The sequence below is a fragment of the Passer domesticus genome, chromosome 3 (assembly GCF_036417665.1).
Source record: "Passer domesticus isolate bPasDom1 chromosome 3, bPasDom1.hap1, whole genome shotgun sequence".
In the NCBI taxonomy this organism is placed as follows: domain Eukaryota; kingdom Metazoa; phylum Chordata; class Aves; order Passeriformes; family Passeridae; genus Passer; species Passer domesticus.
This window is the reverse complement of record NC_087476.1, coordinates 101036688-101057218: the sequence shown is the minus strand read 5'-3', so window position 1 is coordinate 101057218 and position 20531 is coordinate 101036688. Positions and strand designations below refer to the sequence as shown.

Below are 20531 nucleotides of genomic sequence, written 5' to 3'. Positions count from 1 at the left end.
AATGTGCTTGAATTGTACAAGACTGGCATTTCAATAAAACACTCAAGATTTTGCAAGATGACATTTACTGACAAACCATCAGTTAAATCTAGTTTACAAATTATCCTTATTGTTCCTGTGAGGGATCTTCTCCTCTCACTTTGGTTAAAATTTTGCTTGAGAACAAAGTGTCTGGTCTGCTAATCCAAATGTTTTTGCACTCCTATATTCATGGCATCTATAGAGCTGCTTTCAACTCTCTCGCAGGAAAACTGAAGAAAAATTCTTGAAAGCAGCATAAATCATTTAAGAATTTGCGTTTTTCTGTTACTTGGTGTTGTTATTGAGGCTTATGGACTGACTCTAGAAGGGAAAAATTATATTTCCAGTGAGACTATGATTTGCATGACAAGATTTGCCTTTTTTTCCTGAAGAAGCTTTGTACTTTAGGCATTATTCACAGAAGGCTATATGCAGCATGTATACCTGTAGAAGTATATATGAAGGCTCCAGCGAACCAGAAATTTGTTTAAATTATTTTTGAGGTATGATGTAAACTTAGGTGTATGATCTCAAATCATAATTTTTCTCACAGTTTTTAAAAAGTTCCATATGGATTTGAATTAAGACTCTCTAGTTGGGGCCTTCTGTGAAAGCAGAAGGAAATAAGCTGCCATTCATCCCAACCTCTTCCTCCTAAAGTGGAAAATAACACAGATTTCATTGTGCACTTTCAATGACTCCAAGAATAATAGTTCATAGTATTTGTCCACTAAAAATGAATGGTGAATGAAGCAGTGAATGTTTTTCTAGATACATACATTATTTTCCCACATGCATTATTTTCCTACACACATTTATATGTACCATTTATATGTGCTTTGGTTCTCTCAGGAAAAAAACCCACTTTTTTTCTTTCTTAAAATTCATTATAGATAACTTGTATTGGAGCCAGAAACTGCACATGCTTTTAATATACAGACAAGAGTATAATTTTGGAAAATACACTATTGATGACAAATTGTTTTTCTTGTGTATAGTTAATGTTTGACTACTGAGGGCTATTTCCTTATGAAAGGAGAGGAAGGGGCAAGACAGCCTTTTAAATCTTTTCACTTTTTCTTCTTTCATTGAAAGAAAATAATTTCAATTCTTCCAGAATCTGGTTTTCTTGTCACACCTGTTTTAAAGGCATCTGTTTACTTACTAATTTTCTACTAAAGCTTTCTGTAGTTTTTCTGTTCGGAGTCTTCATCTGTCATGGAGGGTGGTGGGGAGGAACAGAAAGTGTTTGCTGTCAGGTGAATAATTATGTTTCTGTTGTGATTATGTCTTAGGTACTGTAATCTTTTTCAAAGCAGTATTTTGCTATGACCTTGTTCACTGAAGAAAGCAACTGATGTAAATTGCCCCTGCAATTTACACATTTACACTGTGCACAATCAGTGTAGGGGCTCAGGGCTGGGACAGGACAGGGACAGGGCAGAGTCCAGCTGATGCTGACAAGAAGCTCTGTCACATTTGTGCTCTGACAGCCTCAGGGCTTCCTGGTGACCAAGGGCCCTTCCCAGGGAGCCCCACTCCGGGGCACTTTCTGGCTCACTGGGAGACAGGAGCCAACTCAGACCTTCTTAGACCCAAGTCAGAAGTGTTTGGGAAGTGTGAACACTAACAGGGCACACAGGAAAACACACCAGCTGTGTTGGGTTTAATGTTGAATTTGGAGCCTGACATCTTGGCAGCCAGTCACCAGTGGTGTCCCTCAGGGGTCTGTACTGGGACCAGTTCTATTTAATATTTTTATAGATGACATGGATGAGGGCATCGAGTCCTTCATTAGTAAATTTGCAGACGACACTAAGCTGGGAGCTTGTGTTGATCTATTGGAAGGAAGGAGGGCTCTGCAGAGAGACTTAGATCAGTTGGATGGATGGGCAGAGTCCAACAGTATGAAGTTTAATAAGTCTAAGTGCCGAGTTCTGCATTTTGGCCACAAAAATCCCCTACAGCGTTACAGGCTGGGGACGGTGTGGCTGGACAGTGTTCAGGCAGAAAGGGACCTGGGGGTGCTGGTTGACAGCCGATTGGATATGAGCCAGCAATGTGCCTTGGTGGCCAAGAAGGCCAACGGCATCCTGGCCTCCATTAGGAATTGTGTGACCAGCAGGAGCAGGGAGGTCATTCTCCCCCTGTACTTGGCACTGGTGAGGCCACATCTTGAGTACTGTGTCCAGTTCTGGGCCCCTCAATTTAGGAAGGATATTGAGATGCTTGAGCGTGTCCAGAGGAGAGCAACGAGGCTGGTGAGGGGCTTGGAAAACAAGCCCTACGAGGAAGTTTGAAGGAACTGGGGTTGTTTAGCCTGGAGAAGAGGAGGCTTAGAGGTGACCTTATTGCTCTCTACAACTTCCTGAAGGGAGGTTGTAGACAGGTGGGGGTCGGTCTCTTCCACCGGACAGCAACTGACAGAACAAGGGGACACAGTCTCAAGCTACGTCAGGGAAGGTATAGGTTAGATATTAGGAAAAAAATTTTCACTGAAAGAATAATAAAGCACTGGAATTGTCTTCCCAGGGAGGTGGTGGAATCACCATCTCTGGATGTGTTTAAAAAAAGACTGGACATGGCACATGGTGCTATAGTCTAGTTGAGATGTTAGGGCATAGGTTGGACTTGATGATCTTAGAGGTCTCTTCCAACCTCATTATTCTGTGATTCTGTAATTTAGCGCTGGGTGTACTTTCTGGGTGCCTTCCTGGCCAGGAACAGTCACTTATGTTTGAGGGCACTGACATTGCAGCCCCCACTTGCTCCCCTTGCCTGCTGGGGCCCAGGAGAGCTGTTCCTTCCCCACGGCAGCCGCTCCCTCGCTGTCTGTGCTGTGGGTGTTGAGAGGCACCATCACCCCGCCAAGGCAGGCTGCAGCGTACGCGTGGTGAAGGCCGTGCAGCAAGGGGACAAGATGGGCTGTGCAGCCTCTCTGTGCTCTGTCATATCGCAGATTCACAGCATAGTTAATGTTGGGAGAGACCTCTGGAGGTCATCCACTCCAACCAAGGCAGTGTCACCTAGAGGAGGTTGTGCAGGAACACATCTGGGTGGGTTTTGAATATCTCCGGAGTGGGAGATTCCAGGCCCTCCCTGAACACCTTGTTCCAGTGTTGTGCTGTGTAAAAGAAGTCCTTCCTCATTGTGAGGTGAAACTTCTTGTGCTTTAGTTGACATTGTTCTTCTTCCTCTCACTGGGCACCACTGAAGACAGAGCCTGGCACCATCTACTTGGCAGCCACCTTTGAGATGTTTATATGCATCAATGAGATCCCCTCTCAGACATTTCTTCTCTAGACTAAACAAGCTGAGCTCCTTCAGCTGGTCCAGACTCCTCATCATCTTTGTGGCCTCCTCTGGGCCCTCTCACATTGTCTTGTGGTGTTTGGCTGCTCTTGTCCCAGGTACTTCAGGGGTCTCCCTTCCTGGCTTGTGGTTGAGGTTTTAAAAGCACTCTGCAGTTTTATGGGTTTTGGCTGCTAAGGAGATTTTTTCCCCTCCTCTTTGTGTTGCCCCCTTTTGTGTTTTCTGTTTGATGAGTTTGCTGTGTAATGGTCATGCAGTAATCTGCATAAGTGGAGAAAGGCAAGTGCAGGCTGCAAATGTACCAGAGAAGTGCATTGGAGCTGCTGTCCAATTTCACAGCATCATGCAGCCAAGGCAGAAGACATGAAATAATACATGGCCCCTTAACTGGCATAACATGAACAGTGCTGTGCCTGCAGCTGTACTACAGCACTGCACCATCAACATGTGCCACAGGGAAGTGTAAAGCCAGGAATCCTATTTCAGTTGTGGATTTTATGCTTCTGTTATTTTCCAAATAACATTAAGGAGTTTTTTTCTTTCTAACCGTAAACCTTTTGGATACAGTCAATGACTTCAAGAAAATTCCTTTGTATGCCAAAGTGCTGCTGAGGTGCTTTGTGTCCTTGGTGTTACATTAAACATTTTATTATTCAGTTCTGAATTTACATTCTTCACAGAGGTGTTGTAATTCTTAACTAATTAATGTCTACATGTTGCTTGATGTCCTTGAGCAAATAGAAATATAAATCTACGCATATATAGACAAAAAATAGTATTTCAGACCTTCTGAAATCTGGTTTCAACCTGTAGTCACAAAACTGAATTGCCAAAGAGATAAGCAGGAATGAAGCTTTATGAGAAGCTGCAATGAGGAAAGGATATCCAAAAGCATTAAGCTTTTCATTTCTCCCTAGTGATAAAATGTTCTGTTATTTTACTTCCTGAATTTGAGGCAAGAAAAATGACAAAAATAGTTATTCCAATAATGAGATGATACCAGGAAAACAAAAGAAAATTTTATTCTCAAAATAAAAATTCTTATTGTGGTCTGGGTGACAATTTCTGTGTGGGGTGAAAAATAAAGAAACTATATTTTTCAAGATTCATTGTTCCATTAATTGCTACTGTATTAGGGCAGGACTTCTTCCATCTTCTCTTTGGGATTGTGATTTACATTTTGCATATTCATTGCAATGTAATCTAATAAACTACAATAAGCTAAAAACATTAATTTTTAAGTCAGTATACATGTCTGCAGACTTAGGAACTGTCACAATATTAATATTTGAGTGTGAATTTTTACTATGTAGTTCATGGTTGGCTCATGGAGGTCAAAAATAGCAATGGCAAGAATGAAAGGCTTGAGCTGATTTTAAATTTATTTTGACAGATTTTCACTCTGCTATCAGGGATTCCAAAAGTAACGAAAAAAGCTGCTTTTGGAGGGTAAATGATTTCTTGAAAATTATTTGTTTGTTGAAATGAAGGGAATGAACAGGCTCAGATGTTTATTGATTTAAATATGTAGCATTTTTATTTGTGAATTATTTTGAAATTGATAATGTCTAAGCTCAATTATTGTGCAGTTAGTTACTATGGATACTTGGTTTGCAAAATGTGTGGCTTTACAGCTAACTTCTGCCAAAGACCATATTGTTAAATAACATCTCTTTTTTTAGACAAACACATGAAGTGGCATGAGAGTATGTTCATAGTCATGCACACAGATCTCCAGAGAGAAGTCTGAATAAGTAAATATCAGTGAGTTTTATTTTGCAATTGTCCTTTTATATGTCTTGGGATAGATGTGGCTGATTTGTACAAATAAAGCTTTTTAAATAATGGCTTTTATTTAGAAGTTCAGTAATTATTTTTTGTTTTGACTAAAAACTGCTTCTAACTTCCCACATACTGGCAGTGATGCAGCTCTTCTAGAGCCTGATCAGCCTTCTTGACCTTTGCTGTTGTTATCCAGTCTTAGGGAAGTATTGTGGAACAGATCATTTTTTAGTTACCAAGACCAATTGTTCTTCACTTGATTTCCCACTTTAACATGTTTCTACTGGTAAGAGACTTCTGCATTAATTTCTTAAAGTATTGTCAAGTACTACTTAGTGACATATTTATTAATAAGCAGCATGTAAAAATTCACCCTTCACAGTTCTGTCTTCTTCCCATCTCATGCACAGATCCTGGGATTGATGTTGGGTCTTCTGCCTTGGGAATCCTCCCAATGGCCAGATTCTGCTGAATCTTATGTGTATTAAATAAAAAATAAATTTAAAGTTAACATTTTCTTTCTTACAGTCGTCCCACTGAAGGGGCTTAAGACACAGTGAGCCATATAATAGAACTAGTTGTGACTGGAATATTCAATTGAATGGGTGAGCCTTTCACAGGGCTTGGGTTGCAGGGTGACTTACTGGGGTGGGTAGGAAATGGCACCAATAACCTACCTGTGAGCCACCCTTTAGAAGTTATTGAGAAAGCTCAGCTGAAAGCAAAACTTCTCTGAAAGTGCTTGTATGAGCAGGGCCTCTTTCTAAAACAAGAGCAAAGCATGGAGCATCATCAAATAACTCAATAGTTTGGACAGAGGTAGGTGACATTCTGAACCTTTTTACTTGTAAATCAGCAGAAGAGAATAATTATGTGGTGGAAGTGTTGGCACTCATTTGTTCAGTCATTCTTACAATAAGACAATCCACGTGGTAATTCCTGACCAGGCACAAAGATGCCAGTAGATGGACTCCAGTATTTCTACAGCCCCTTTCCAAGGCAAGATGTATGGTTTACATAGCCCCAGTTGTCCCACTGATATTAACTCCTTAGTTAATAGGAGACAGATTTTGTGAATTAGTGAGTGTGGCTTGGAGCCAGGGGCAGATGAAACTTCAGCTGCAAAGTGTTGAGTTCAGCCCTGCATTTATGCACAGAGGCAAAAGCTACTGCTGGCCACTGATTGTCACACTGACACCTTTGAGATCACACCAGCAGGCCCTTATAGGTAAGTACTGTGTCTCAGCTGCATTGCTGTTACTGAGGGAACTAAGTTGTGCAACGATTCTGAAAACAAAAATCTAACTATATTATTTTGCAGCCTGGATATTGTAACACATTTCAGCTGCTGGTGGAGGAAATTAAGTACCATTAGCCTTGACTGGTATTTTGCCAGATTCTCTCCTTCACACTCTACCCACAAACTGTTAATACGTGCTAATTACAAAGCAAGTTAGCTCTTTGATCTTGGTTTCAAATACATTATCTCATGTAGTTTTGGGTTCTATTTTATTTCTCTTTATTAATTCAGTCATTTTATAGTGTTTGTTGCTTTTTCTTTTCCTGCTTATTATCTTCTTTGTTAAAAGTCATGGACATGTAACTCGAGGTTTGGAGATGTAGTTTGGAGAAACAGATTTAGAAGTCTAAATTTCATTCTAAGGGATAATTTTCACATATTTGGTTTCAATATCTTCCACAATCTGAACAGACTTAGATGATCCATCAAATAGTAATAGCTGAAAAGATACTTCAATGTGGTGCTATCACAGTGAGCATAAAATGTCAAAGAGGTAATAACAGTGAAGCTTAAGTACTTCATTCATGTCAGAGCTTTGCCAGTGGAAAGGGGCACCTGTTTCCATTTCACTGAGGAGGTGATGTTATTGACTGTCCATTGAAAAATAGCTGGACTCAGTCTGGAAAGGCTGGCTACAAAGGCTAGATCATGATTCAAACTTCCAAAATGTTTTGCATTTTTAGTAGGATTAAAAGCAAAAGAAAAAAACTCCATAAAAACCACAAAAGACAAAACCAAACCAAAACCAGGGAAATATTTGGTATATGAAAGCTTGATATTTTAGATTCTTGTTATAAGACCTAAAGGTTACAATTTACTATTTCACACAGCTGATTTATATTTTAGATGAATGGCCAAATGTAACAAAGCATGTGAAATACTTTAAAATTGCATTTTGACTGTAACTTAAACTGGAATCAATGGAATGCATTACTTTTTTCTGTCATAACATGTAAACAAGAGAATTATTTCCATATTGGTGGAAAAAGGAATGATTGTATGTACTTTGTTTGTTCTCATATGGCTCTCATAACAGAAACTAACAATGAAAACTTACCTAATGTGATTTTGTAATTTTTGTTTTAAAATTTTATTGTATCATGAAAGATTCCTCAGAGTGAAATGTCTTGGGTTTTAGAATTACTCTGTAGTTTTACCTTGTTCTATTAATGAAAGTGTAACAATTTAAAGGTAAAATTTTCATATGCAGCCAAATCAGATGACAGACAAGTTATAAATAAAAGGAAAATGTATTCTTAAATAATCATAACTGAATACTCAATTTTAGAAGTATTAATTCATGGCAGAAGAATGTATTTTGACATGTAGGTTTTTGGCATGATGTTTGTGTAAAAAACAGTGTGAACATGAGGGGAGTCAGTATCATAAACTGTAAGAGAAATGTGACAGTAGATTTGAATAACCTTGTGCCTTGTGGCTCATCTTTCTGATCCAGTTTTGCTCTTTCTTTAGTTCTGTGATGATTGCAAGAGAGCTTTGTGGTGTTTTCATTTGGATGTGGGGCAAGGAATTTGCTAGGATCCACAAGTGTTGTTGTGAACAAAAATGATTATGTTCTTTGCTGTCACCCTGCATTCTGTCAGGTGTAATAGAAATGCCAGCTGCTCTTCATGGCTTGCTGAAATCACTGTTTTCTTGTTTTGGCTACATGTAAAGATCAGGTGTGCACAAAAGGGAGAAAAAAGCTCAAAGTAAGGAGGATGAAAACTGTAGATAAGGATTTTCTGAGATTGAATCTGCCTATCAGAAAAAATAGCATGAAACACTAAGAGCTGTGTGGTTTAAAGGGGTATTTTGTAAATATTTAGTTAGTTTTGTAAATCCATTACAGCCCTCTCAGCCATTTTTCTCCCTTGGAATATATAACACAAGGCCATTGTAATTTTCTCAGTTGGGATTTCAAAATGCAGAGGTCATATTCTTAAAGTTCCTGATATCCTGAATCTAGGTTATGAAAACCATTGACTTAAATATTGTAACATAAAGAAAATTGAATGAAGGCATCAGCTTTCAGGCTACACACTGGTAATTACTTGCCTGGTCTTGCATGTATAAGTGAGATGATACAACTTTTCCTGTAAAGAAACTTTGATACTTGTACATACCCAAAAGTCTCACTTTCCCATGCAAGAATGTGTTGTTATGGCAGTAAATGGCACCTTGTAAATGGCAATATATCATTTGAGTCCTGGGAAAACAAAAGCTTTTTTGATAAATGCAAAGTTTCTGTGCCTTTCAAGGTATCTCAAGCTAGGGATGAAAAATTGAAATGTTATTTTTAAAAATGTTTGCTCAACTTCCAAGTTTCCCTATTCAGGCTATCTAATGATACCACAAATACTCTCTTGGTTTAAAAAAAAATGGATTTTTATTTTATTATTTTATGTTAAAATGGGATATTTGTACTGAAGATCTTATGTTAGGAACTAAGCAAATCAAAGTTTGCGGATTTTTAATGTCAGGGATTTTTTGTCTGAATTTTACAGAATTTTAACCACATGGAATTAGATCACCCATTTTCAGTGCTCAGAGAAATTTTATTTCAAGTTCAATTTATGAACTTCCTTCCTACCTGATTGCTGTTTTGTATAACTCATTTGATGCCACTAAAGTCACTGCCAATTTACATTAAAATAAGTGTAAATGTTGTGCTCTTTCTCTTGTTTCAAGCTTAAAAAAACCCAAACAATCAAAAAAAAACCAAACAAACAAAAAAAACCCCAAACAAACAAACAAACAAAAAAAACCAAACCAAAAACCAACCATGTGAAGTTTAGACAAAGATAAATGAAGAGGAGTAGGTTATTTTGTTTCAAGCTTATTTGTATAAAAGTATATCCTTTATCAATTAATAGTTGCTAAAAGCATGTTTCTGAGAAGTTGAAAGATTCTGTTCCTGGCTGTTAGATTTAGTTCATCTTGTAGGGGTGGAGAAAGCCCTGTCCCTCACAGAAATGCTCTTAGGAGGTTTCTTTGCAGCTGAGTTTGTGCAAGGGCAAAGGTGAAGGAGTGGGGAGAAAATTCTTTTGCTAACACAAGTATTTCCTGTAGACAGCAATTACATACAGGTCTGTGAACTTTAGTTAGCTACCCACAAGCATTTGAACTGTGAGTTCAGTGCAGTGTTTGTATAACCTTCCTTTCTTTCCAAGATATCTGCTAGAGACTTTTTAAAATTAAATCCTATTTTTTTCCCCATTACAAGTGAAAGATCAAATAATGCAATTATTTGACCATTTTCTCACCAATTTACAGTCTGTATACCCTGAGAGAGTTCATTAAGTAGAAAGAATACGTAGAAGTTCAGCTTTTGTGACTTTTTCTGCAAGCTATGACTCTAACTGTGCTACTTCATATCTAGCTGGTTTACAGTGCTTTTGTCAACTTAGTGCTAGATGTTCCTTGATTCAGAGTTCTCTGTTTGAGCTTAATTTAGAATAAATTGTTCCATTCTCTCTGTGGCTCTTATTCAAATGAAGGTGTTGCTTAATGCTGCCACTAAGTATTGCGTGGGTTTTTTTCCTAAATAGTAACAGTGTATAGTAACAATGTAGAAAATCTGTATAATGGCTATATCTAATCTGGCACACTAAAGAAAAACACTATTTCAAGGGAAAATGTATTCTATTCAGTTGTAGGTAGAACAACATGCTAGAAATTTTCTGTTTAGTTGAGGTAATGGCCTTCTGCTAAGGAATCCTGATGGATGGAGTGGTGTTTCTGGGTATTGGTTTATGGAGTACAGGCATTGTGGGTTCTGAAAGCCCGGTTCCCATGTAACCACCCAATACATGTACATGGTTCCTTCTCTTGGCATAAATAGCAGCTGTTTTCTACTAACACCTTTAAAAGTAAAAAGGAATCCAAGGAAAATGTTGAAGGGTTTTCCTGTAACTTGGTGCCAACTATTCAGTCATTTCTGATTGGAGCAGGTTGTAGCATCCAGAGCCTTTCAAGCAAAATCCCTTGACCTGGCCAGAGAAATGCAGCTCTGCAATGTTCTGATTTAGGTCCTGGGTGCCACATGCACCCTGTGGTCCAAAGGAGACCAGGACAATGGAGCAGGATTGGGGTTCTTTAGATTACCTCATGCCAAGTATAGCATAAAACGCTAGCAAATTGTCTTAATTATTGTTAGACATCATTCACTGACTATGGTTTGTCAGCAAATAAGATTGTCCAAGAATGTTGGGCTAGACCGGAGGGAATGAGAAAATGAGCAGCATCAGCACAAAAACTGTACCTCACTATAACTGGACATGTATGTGCGGAGACACGGACAGTGTTATAAAATTCCAAAAACTGAATTATATAAACTGTTTCCTGATCATAGAATTGTTTGGAAAAAATGGCCTCAAAATAGAGAGATATAAAAGAAGTACTGGCTGAAAATCCTTGGGGAGTTGATCAGAGATATTAAGAATGCACACATTTTGTAGAAATCCAAGAACTCATTGAATACTGAGTTCTTGAGTTATACAGGCCTTAAATTTACTGCTTTAGCTTTCATTTGTTCTGTGCATCACATCACATCTTTAAATTAAATGCTGCTCTACTTTGTACTTATAGTGAGTTCGTCTTATGTATTCTGGATTACAAATCCTGCTATTTTCTCTCTTTCATTTCTGCTATTTTCTGTGGGCATATTCACCCTTCTGTGTCACTTCACATGTGTAGAACACAGTTTTCCCTTTCAGTCAGGAAGAGATCTTCAGCTGTGGTCTGGATTGAACAATCTCTTCAGTGCCTTCAAGAGGCCACTACTCTTTTCCCCCAAAAGGGAAACAGCTAGGCATTTCAGTATTCAGAATTGAATACAGAGTGAGATTTTGTTTCACAGTTTTATTTTTTCCTGTTAAACTTATAATTGCCTCCTGGACTTGATATATTGGATGAATACCAGGTGGTACTCCACTCCTTTTTGCTGTTCCTGGTCTAGCCTGCCTCAGACACCTGCTATGGCACAGTAGTATCAGTCGTATCTGGCAGCACTCTTCATACACTGCCTGTGGAAGAAAGGTCTGAGTGAGAAAAAACACATTCTGCAGGATATGCAAACCAAATGTTCAAAAACTTTCAAAGAAGGGCAGTTTATTTAGGATATTCTTCATCAGCATTTTGCGAACAGCACATGTATTTGTCAAATCATGGTTTTACATATAGTTTAAATTACCTGCTCTCAGAAGATTTTTGACTGCCAAGTGTCTGGAAGAACAGTACATGATTCCTGTTGTCTTGCTGATTTCCTAATGTCTTTAATGGGAAGAAAGGGGGTTATATCACTAAAGGTTATGAATTTACAAAAGGGCATGTATGATGCACTGATTTTTAGAACTAGTAATGTCACCCAGTTTGAATTATAGGAATAGGTTGGAAAAGAAACAAATCTAAATAACTTAAAACTTTTTTTTTTTGCTTCATTGATATGATAAAAGGAACAATACTTATTCCTTTTGATAAAACTGTATGTCAAAAGAAAAACAATAGTAGCTTATCTATAGGGGCAAAGCATAAGAAAAATGGAAGGAACTGGCAGTGGTATCAGATTTCTTTTGGGCCTCAATGCACAAACATTATAAGACCCTGCAATTTTGTTTGGTTAATGCAAAACAGAGCAGCTTTGGGCTAGCCTGGCATGTCAGTGATCGTGGACACAGGCAGATTGTCAGTGTCATATGCTCCATTTAGGATTGCCATGTATTTCTTTTCACCATACTAAGGAAAAAAAGTCTTAAGTTCAGTTCTAAAACTCCCCAGTCATCCCTGGTTTAGGTTGTAAGTCAAGTAGCAAAGTGAGACTAATGCTGGTTTGAAAACCACATGTTTCATATTAAAAAAACTTGAAAAAGTTGGGGTTTTTTCATAAAAAATGGTTTCCATGCTTCTAAATTAATCAAGTCAAATGGGTTTTGTTACCAGTTTCAGAAAAGTTTCAAAATCAAGACATTTATTTGCATTTGTTTCAGTTTTTAAGATTTAAAAGTAGTCATCTCAGGCCATTACATTTTGGAAGAGATGTTTCCCTTTTTTCTACCCTTTGTGAAATTTCTTTCAAACATTCTCAGCTTTTGTGCTTTCAGAAATTACCCAGTGGAAACAATTTTAAAGCAATGGCATGAAAAAATGTTTTCTCCAGGTTTTTATAGTCCCCCTCATTCCCTATCCCCTCCTCTCAGTGGAAAGGATATTATTGTGTCATAAGAGAAGAGAAGAGAAGAGAAGAGAAGAGAAGAGAAGAGAAGAGAAGAGAAGAGAAGAGAAGAGAAGAGAAGAGAAGAGAAGAGAAGAGAAGAGAAGAGGCAAAAATTCCACTAAGCCAAGTAGATCAAATCCAAATACTTATGGTTAATGAACTTCAGAAGTTAAATATACTTGAAGGTCCAGCTCAGCAAACACTTCCAAAAGGAATAACAGGTATATTGCCTCTGTGATAAAACATCATCAAACACCGAAATATTTAGGTTAGAATTTCTAACAGAAATTTTTCAGACCTATCTTGAACTGCCTAGCAGTTTGGTGTGAGGAAATCACCTGGGTAATGGAAAGAGGTGGCACATAGTACTTTATTTCAGCCATATTGTTAGCTGAAGTTATGTAAGAGTAATTCATTAAGGTTTTGATTTTGCCTATGTAATTTTCATACAAGCATCCGTAGCTGAATCTCACCCTAATAATTCATAGTAAGTCTAACTTTTTTTAAAAAATATTCTTATTGCAAAGAATTTAAACATCTATCTGTAACAAAATATGCAAGACAAACAAGTCAGTTAATGACTCCTGGATGTCCATGAAGTTTGATCCCATTCATAAACAAGCAGTGTGTTTTCAATAAGTGGGCATGCAGTGGCTGTTAAAATCAAGTTAATAACTCTGCCCCATTTCACAGGAGTGGAGTTACCAGTAGGAAAATGAGAATGAAGAGAAGGATGTCATGCTCCTACTCCACTCCAATTAATAATGCCAAATGCTGCAAGTGTACTGTAATATGATCCATTAGTGACTTTGCAGCTCCCACTCTCCCGTTCTGCTCCCGAAATAGATGCATTTCAGTTCTGTTCCAGAAAGCAGGAATAATAATAACATTTACAGAGCTGGGTAAAAGCTAAAATTTCACCAAGGGGACCATGAGAATTGCTGACTGTTGCCAGAGGAAAAGTTGTGAAAAGGTTAAGACAGGTTGCACAAAACTTCAATGGGAGTCCTGCAAAAATTCAAGATATTTTGTTTTACACTAAGAGTGCAATAATTTTGCATGTTTCAAGCTTTTCAATGCCAGGTTTTTAACTATATGTTGCACATGCATTTAAAAGAAAAAGGTGCTCATAGCAAACATAACATTTGTCCTAGTAATGATGGCTTTGAAATTATTAGTAATCAAATATATTTAACTGCATAACTAAATATTTTTATTTGAAAGATTGAAGAAGTATGTGTGGGATTAAGGAGAGAGGAGGTAATTTACCATGACCTATTTTCATTCCATTTCAATCAAAATTGCACCACTTAGCTGAGTACTATAAAGGGATGCCTGAAGCACACTTGCACTAAATTATCTGTTAATGTCAGGGCAAATTTCTGGTCTCCTGTCTTGTAGGTGGTGACAGCCTATCTGCAAGGAATAGGCTGTGTTCTGTGTTCTGCACACTCATCAGAAAACTTCATGTGCTAGCACAGCAAAAAAGGCCTGAAATATTGTTAGTTGATGTGAAGAAAAATGTCCAAAGGCTTAAGATGAAGAACTAAGAAAGCAATTGGAAATGCATATCGTTGTTGTAAATAGCTCTGAAATAATGGTAGTCTTTAATTCAGCCAAAATGTTGATGCTTTGGCACAAGAGATTAATAGGAAGTCTTTGAAGTAAAATTAAACACTTGTTAATTCAGTCAAGGTGTGAAACAAATTTTTTCAAATTTCATGGTTTTGCAGCATACTTTGGCTTCTGAGCAAATATCATAAACAATTAACTACATGTGCCCTTTACTTAGTCTGAAAATCTAAATAAGAAAACGTTCCCTAAGTTCTCCTAATATGTTTTCTTTTCTGTCTGGAAGCATTTGGACAAGACTCTTGGGCCCATGGTGTGATTCTTGGGAGTCGTCCTGTGCAGGGCCAGGAATTGGAGTCAATGATGCCTGTGGGTCACTTCCAGCTCAGGTTATTCTGTGATTCTGTCAAAACACCAAAGAAGCTTCTTTTTTCCACTTCACATATTTTCTTCTTTCTGATATCTCTTTCATCTCATTTTGTTTCTGTGGTTCTCATGGAAGCCAGTAAGTATGTCCTGAGTTGAATGCAATGTAGAATTGGATTCTAACTTCCTGATACAGTAAAAACCTGAAAGTATGTGTATATATAAGGCACAAAGGTCTAGTTTTCAAATGTGCCTCAGTACTGGGCTCCTTCCAGTGCAGTGTTCAAGTAGCAGATGCCTTCCCACCACGGACAGAGAGAGAAGCTCTGTCTGTCCTGGGTGTCCTGGACTGTGGCACAAGCATTTGAGTGAAGCACACTCAAAACAGGGGCTTGACAGGCCTGCCACTGCTGTGGCATACTGTGCATTACAGTTTAGCACTGTTGCTCTAGTGCTCTGTGTGCCAAATGAAGTCATTAGCAGATTTGAGATCTATCAACCATCTGTGCCTGTTATCTGTTCATCTTCCAGTGGGAAAGAGCTATCAGTGCAGAACTGTAGTGGGATGTGGTGCTTCTAGAAGGTCTCAGGGGTATGCCTTGGTCATTTGTGCTAATGTGCCCCTCACATAGCATTTACTGCTCATCCCTTCCTCCTGGAAAAATGTTTGAGTCTCTTGAGAAGTCTATTAACATGAGAACTCATGGCAGTATCTTTTGTTAAATAGTTGGCCATGACCAGTGATACCCAAGAAGCTTCGGTGTGAATGAGAAACTTAATAATCCATGAAAGGACATTTTTTAATACCTATTTTTAATTTATATTACATTGGGTTAATAAATTAGGGGGAAAGGGTTCGTTATGGCTTTCTTCCTGGTGGTGGATTAGAATACACCAGCTGTGACACACCATTTACAGAGATGGCTGGAGTCATTGTATATCAGAGCTGAAAATTGTATTGACCCTATCAGTGCAATATACCCTTTGGAAGTCCTTGGGAGGGTTTCTTACATGTATTATAAGAGCTGCCTCACTGTGTTGCAGTAACAGGAACACGTGGAGACAAAATGATTGATTATTAGCCCTGGTGTTTGTAATTTGATCAGTGCAGCAAGTGTTAGCCAATAATGATTTGTTTTCTTTCCCTTACACCCTTATTGATGTGTTTCATTGTCTGAGTGTCTGAAATTCCAAATCTGGAATGTCTTGCCGTCAAGTCTAACTCTGCTTTATTTAACCCAAAGGCAAATCCTCAGTATAAAGCTGTAGGAATGAGGACTGAACTGAGAGCAAATTCAACTCTTTATGTTGCAAAACTGAGGCCTCTGTACTCTGTCAAATGCAAACACCGAAATAAATCATGACTGTCCACTAGACTGTGAGTCTGGCACTGACAGAGATTTCTCAGACAGTAGCTTTAGACATCTTGAGAACAGTGACCTCTTTATAGGGTAAATTTACAGAGTTTTCATTAGTCACTCAGAGAGGAAATCAAACGTAACAGATTGCAATAATTTTTGTTTGGTGATAAGGTATGCCTGAGAGTATTGGTCAGTCAGTAAAGTTGGTTTACTCATTGTGTGTTTACCAGTCTAGGAAAGATTATGTCTTCTACTTGTGTTACCTTTCTGGGTCAAGGGTACTCCTCTAAAATATGTGCAGCCTCAAAAGAGCAAATCTTTTTATTTAATTCAGTCAGTTTATATAATAATGTTGGTTGTTTCAAACAGCAGCTACTTTTAAATAAACTTGCAGGATTTATTGCCATGGAGGCAACTCAAACACTCAGAAGTGATTCTGTAAACTGTTGAGTTTATAGACTGAAGCTCTGTGGCCAAATAGGCTATGGTGATAAGCCTTGACTGCTGTAGAATATTTCAAAGTTTTGCATTTTGGAGGCTTGAAAACTTTGTGACTCCCCCCTGAGAATTTTCACTTGGTTCTCATGCTGGGAGATGTGTTTTTTCAGAAATTTTAGAAGTACCAAGGAGTTTGTCTTTGCACTTTGAAGTTCTGAAATACATGGCTTATTTGTGGGTATAACAAACTTTGTGAGTACTTGGTTCTGTTTCTGAATGTGGATATGCTGTCTTAATACTTTGTAGCTGGATAGAGAGGAATTTTTAAAGGATTCATAAGGGACATGTACAAATTAAATTACTGAGATAATTAATACTGCAGGATTTAAGACAACAAGGAGCTTACCATTGTATGGAGGAACACTGTTATTGAAGCAATCAGCTGCTGAGATTTGTTTATTTTTGTATTTTTAAATCTGTGACTACATAGAATCAGAACCTGGTTGTAGTTCTGATTCTATGTAAGGAATACATATATGTATTCCTTACATATAAGGAATAATTAAGGAATAAGGAATAAAGTGGGTCAGTTAAAGCAGAAAAAAAAGATAGCACAAGATAACCATGAAACTTGAAAGAAATGCTGTGATGCATGAGAAAATGTTTGTTTTGCCTTGGTTTTATGTGTTTGGGGTTTTTTTCCCCTAGAAACGGAGTTAGTTAACTTCCAGTCCCAGTAGGCTTTGATCTGTAAACAATTGCCTCAGGAACAAGCAGCTTACTCATGCTCTCCTGCAGAAAAGTTGGACACTCCAGATTTGGCTGTTATTTGAGCTACATCTGTGAATTTTGGAAAGCTAGAAAGACTGACTTTTCTTTGAGTGTTCTCTAAAAAAAATACCATCTTCATTTTGTTCCTTGGAAGTTGTGATCTACAACACCAATTCTTGTTTTGAAATCTCATAAATCCCCTTGATAGAACAGATCTTTAACTCAGACTTAAAACATCCTGAAAGCTTATGTAAATAGAAATGCAGAAGTAATTCAGTAGATTTTTAGAAACTTTGTAACAAATCTAGAAAACCAAATGTATCGTAACAGACTATGAATATTCCATATTTCATATCATTGTAGGCTGCTAGCTGTCTGTGGAGGGGTGTCATTACATCAGAATTTCTCACACTGTAAATGGTGAGATCTTCCTCCTCTCTCCACCCTAATCTCAGTTCCTCTCTCTCCACTTGCTGAGCACAGAAAGCAGCCATGACTAGGGTTACTATCTGCAGTACACATTATTTCTATATCACTGCTGGTTTTATCCATTCCTGAGCTTAAAAGGGGGAAAGATTGTCTTCTTGGAGGTTAAACAAACCTCAGAGCACCTGACAGTTCCCATGCCTCTGGCAGGATTGTGCACTGAATCATACAGCCCAGAACTCATGGGAGCAGTTGGGCTTCTGCCTGTGTTTGTATATTAAATACCTTTTTAGATTTGGCCCTGTATACTTTGGATTCCCAGTATTATATTTGAAACTGTAAATAATTAGAAACTAGGTGGCATTTCAGTGCCTCACTGGATATTGAGATGCACCTGTATACTGTGAAAATATCTAAGAGAGATTAAAAAGTGCCTCACATTGAACTACTATTAAAAATAGCTCTTCCTGTCTGAATCTCAGCATATTCATTCATCTCAAATTTTTCTTTGAAGGTATCCTGGTATAAAAAACTGATGCATGTTTCAAAAAGGAAGAAGTAAAACTATTGTGACTTGTGTGTGTAAAACTTTTCACATAATATAATACATAACTTTAATGGAAAATGGTGAAACAGTCTCTATAACTTTGTGGTGATCAAAATTCAATATTATTAATATAAATATGTTATGGTAATAATAAGAGATTTGCAAGAAAGAGGAGTTCATTTGTTTCTAGGAGATTCTTGACCTCTGCTACTTTATGATCTGTTAGAGAGAGCTAAGGCTCACAAAAGCTGGCTTTCTTTCTATTTTACCTGGAAGGCATTATTTTTTCAATAAAAACCAAAATCAAGTCAATATTTTTAGAACCAAGATAATTGCCACCTGAAATGGACTAATCTTTGCTCAGACATTGTCTGACACTTTATACCCAATGTCAACAGGAAAGAAATAACTAAGACGTATGATTTTGGTAATTGATAGGGAACATTTGAATGGGTTACATAAATAATAGACTAATCAAAGTATTGTTTAACGGTTTACAAAAACACATGCCCTACTGCGTATACATTTATTTAAATTAATGTTGCTGTCATAATTTATGAGAAATTTTGAAGGAGGATTTAATTTTCACCTTATGGTTAATGGTCTCATAAATAATAATTTGTCAATTTATAGGATAAGTTATACTATTAAATTGTTCAGCATACCTCTTTAAAACATAGGTGTGCATTTTCTGTTCTGGACAATTACTCTGTGAATAAAACTGCAACTTTCAAATCTCATTTCCATGTCTGCCAAACCCTACTCTTATGTCATTTTCTGTTCTAATGAGAATTAATGATATTAATAATCCAATGCTATGCAGAAGAGACCTGTGACTTTTCTTGTGCATGCAGCATCATGCAGTATTTTTCTAAAGAAGATGTTAATACATCAATGGTAACTGATCAGCATATATAAAAAAATGAATGCAAAAAACCACCAAAACCAGCTCTTCCCCAAAAATCAAATACTTAAAAAATACATTCACAATCAAATTGTTTTTTTTTTCATTTAAGCACATTAAAGTTGTATTTGTTAATAATTTATTGTGTTGATATATCTTGAACACCAAAAAGGCTCAATCTGACAGTTTGGGGTAGGACTAAATCTGCTTACCAGAATCTTCTATTTTTCCCCTTTCCTTTCTAAAACCACATTAATTTTGTAAGATTATATGAACGAAGAATACATTTACATGTAATAATACATTATTTAATATTTTAAATTAACGAAAAAGGTTATATTTTTCTTGGATGGCAATTGAACATGCTTTGTCGTCAGATCTTCTAAATGCAAACCAAAATGCCCATAATCTGAAAAATTATTGTGCGGTCTTTGCATTTATTTGTGCCCATATCAATGCCCACAACTGAGCTGGTATTTACTTCAAAACAGTCCCAGATATATATATTCTTTGGGTTCTACTGCTACTCATTAAAAGGTGCTGTGGGAGCCTGGTATCCGCAGAGACCCCGCATGAAAAACAGCCGCTCTTTTCATCAGTAGTCACTATCATCTGCTAGGTTGTTCCTGGGCTCAGATTCTCAGGCTCTGTGTTGGGTGGCTTTTTTCTTCTTCTTTTCCTTCTACTTCAGGAAAGTAGGGCCCCTGCATGTGTTTAACCCCACATTTTTTCAGGATACTAATATTTCTGCTTTTAATTGACAGCAGTTTTACAGGAGAGTGTGTCCCAGATGTGATTGCTCTAAAATGAAAGAGCACTAGTGTTGGGCTTGAATGTTTCCCATCTAATTACCATTTGCCCCTTCATTTTATTTTGGAAGGGTTTTTTTTTCACTTGAGTATGGGGTTTCCAAATGATTCTGGTAATCCTGGATTTTTTTTTCCTTGTTTTTACAGGTGACTTGTAACTGTTTCACCATCAGTAATGGAGAGATGCAGGATGTTGGTGTTGGCCTGTATCCCAGGTACTGTGGACACTGTTTCATTCACAGGCAAAATCTATGTCAGTTTTTTCTCCTTTTTTCCAAGGTAGCTGTAAGGACCATCAAAGCAGCAGGTAACATGTCTAAATGAGAAACTGGGAAATGGAAATAAATTAAAGGAGAGTAAAAAAATACAATCTAGTTGAAGACATTCTTAATAGTCCTGATTAGAGTGGTAAAGCAGTTTAAATAGTATACATCTTTATATTTTATTTTTATGGAGATGGTAGTCTTTTCTAAGCAAGAATAAATGCTGACATCAAGAATGTGAAACTGGGACTAGTAAGGGAAACCTGTTCAACGATGCTTTAGAATACAGATATTTCACAGCTAAGAGCCTTTAGAATTAGTAATTAAAAGAAAAAGATTGATATATTTATAAGTAAATTACCATAACAAAGAAACCAGTAAGGTGAAAAGATAGGTCCCTTAGGAAATAGGTCTTAATATTTAAAATTCTTGTTATTGTTTCTTA

The 20531-nt window shown here is 37.4% G+C and overlaps 1 protein-coding gene across 11 annotated transcripts in view; it reads left to right on the top strand.

Moving 5' to 3' along the window:
- SMYD3 (SET and MYND domain containing 3) overlaps positions 1-20531 on the top strand; it is a 377228-nt gene that overhangs the window by 280202 nt on the left and 76495 nt on the right. For 10 of the 11 annotated variants that reach the window (XM_064414707.1, XM_064414708.1, XM_064414714.1 and 7 more), the window contains one exon: positions 19971-20038. In XM_064414707.1, the coding sequence (XP_064270777.1) occupies positions 19971-20038 (68 nt within the window). Of the gene's footprint in view, positions 1-6274; positions 6344-19970; positions 20039-20531 lie in introns of those variants that run through there. The other variant, XM_064414711.1, reaches the window with a different exon arrangement.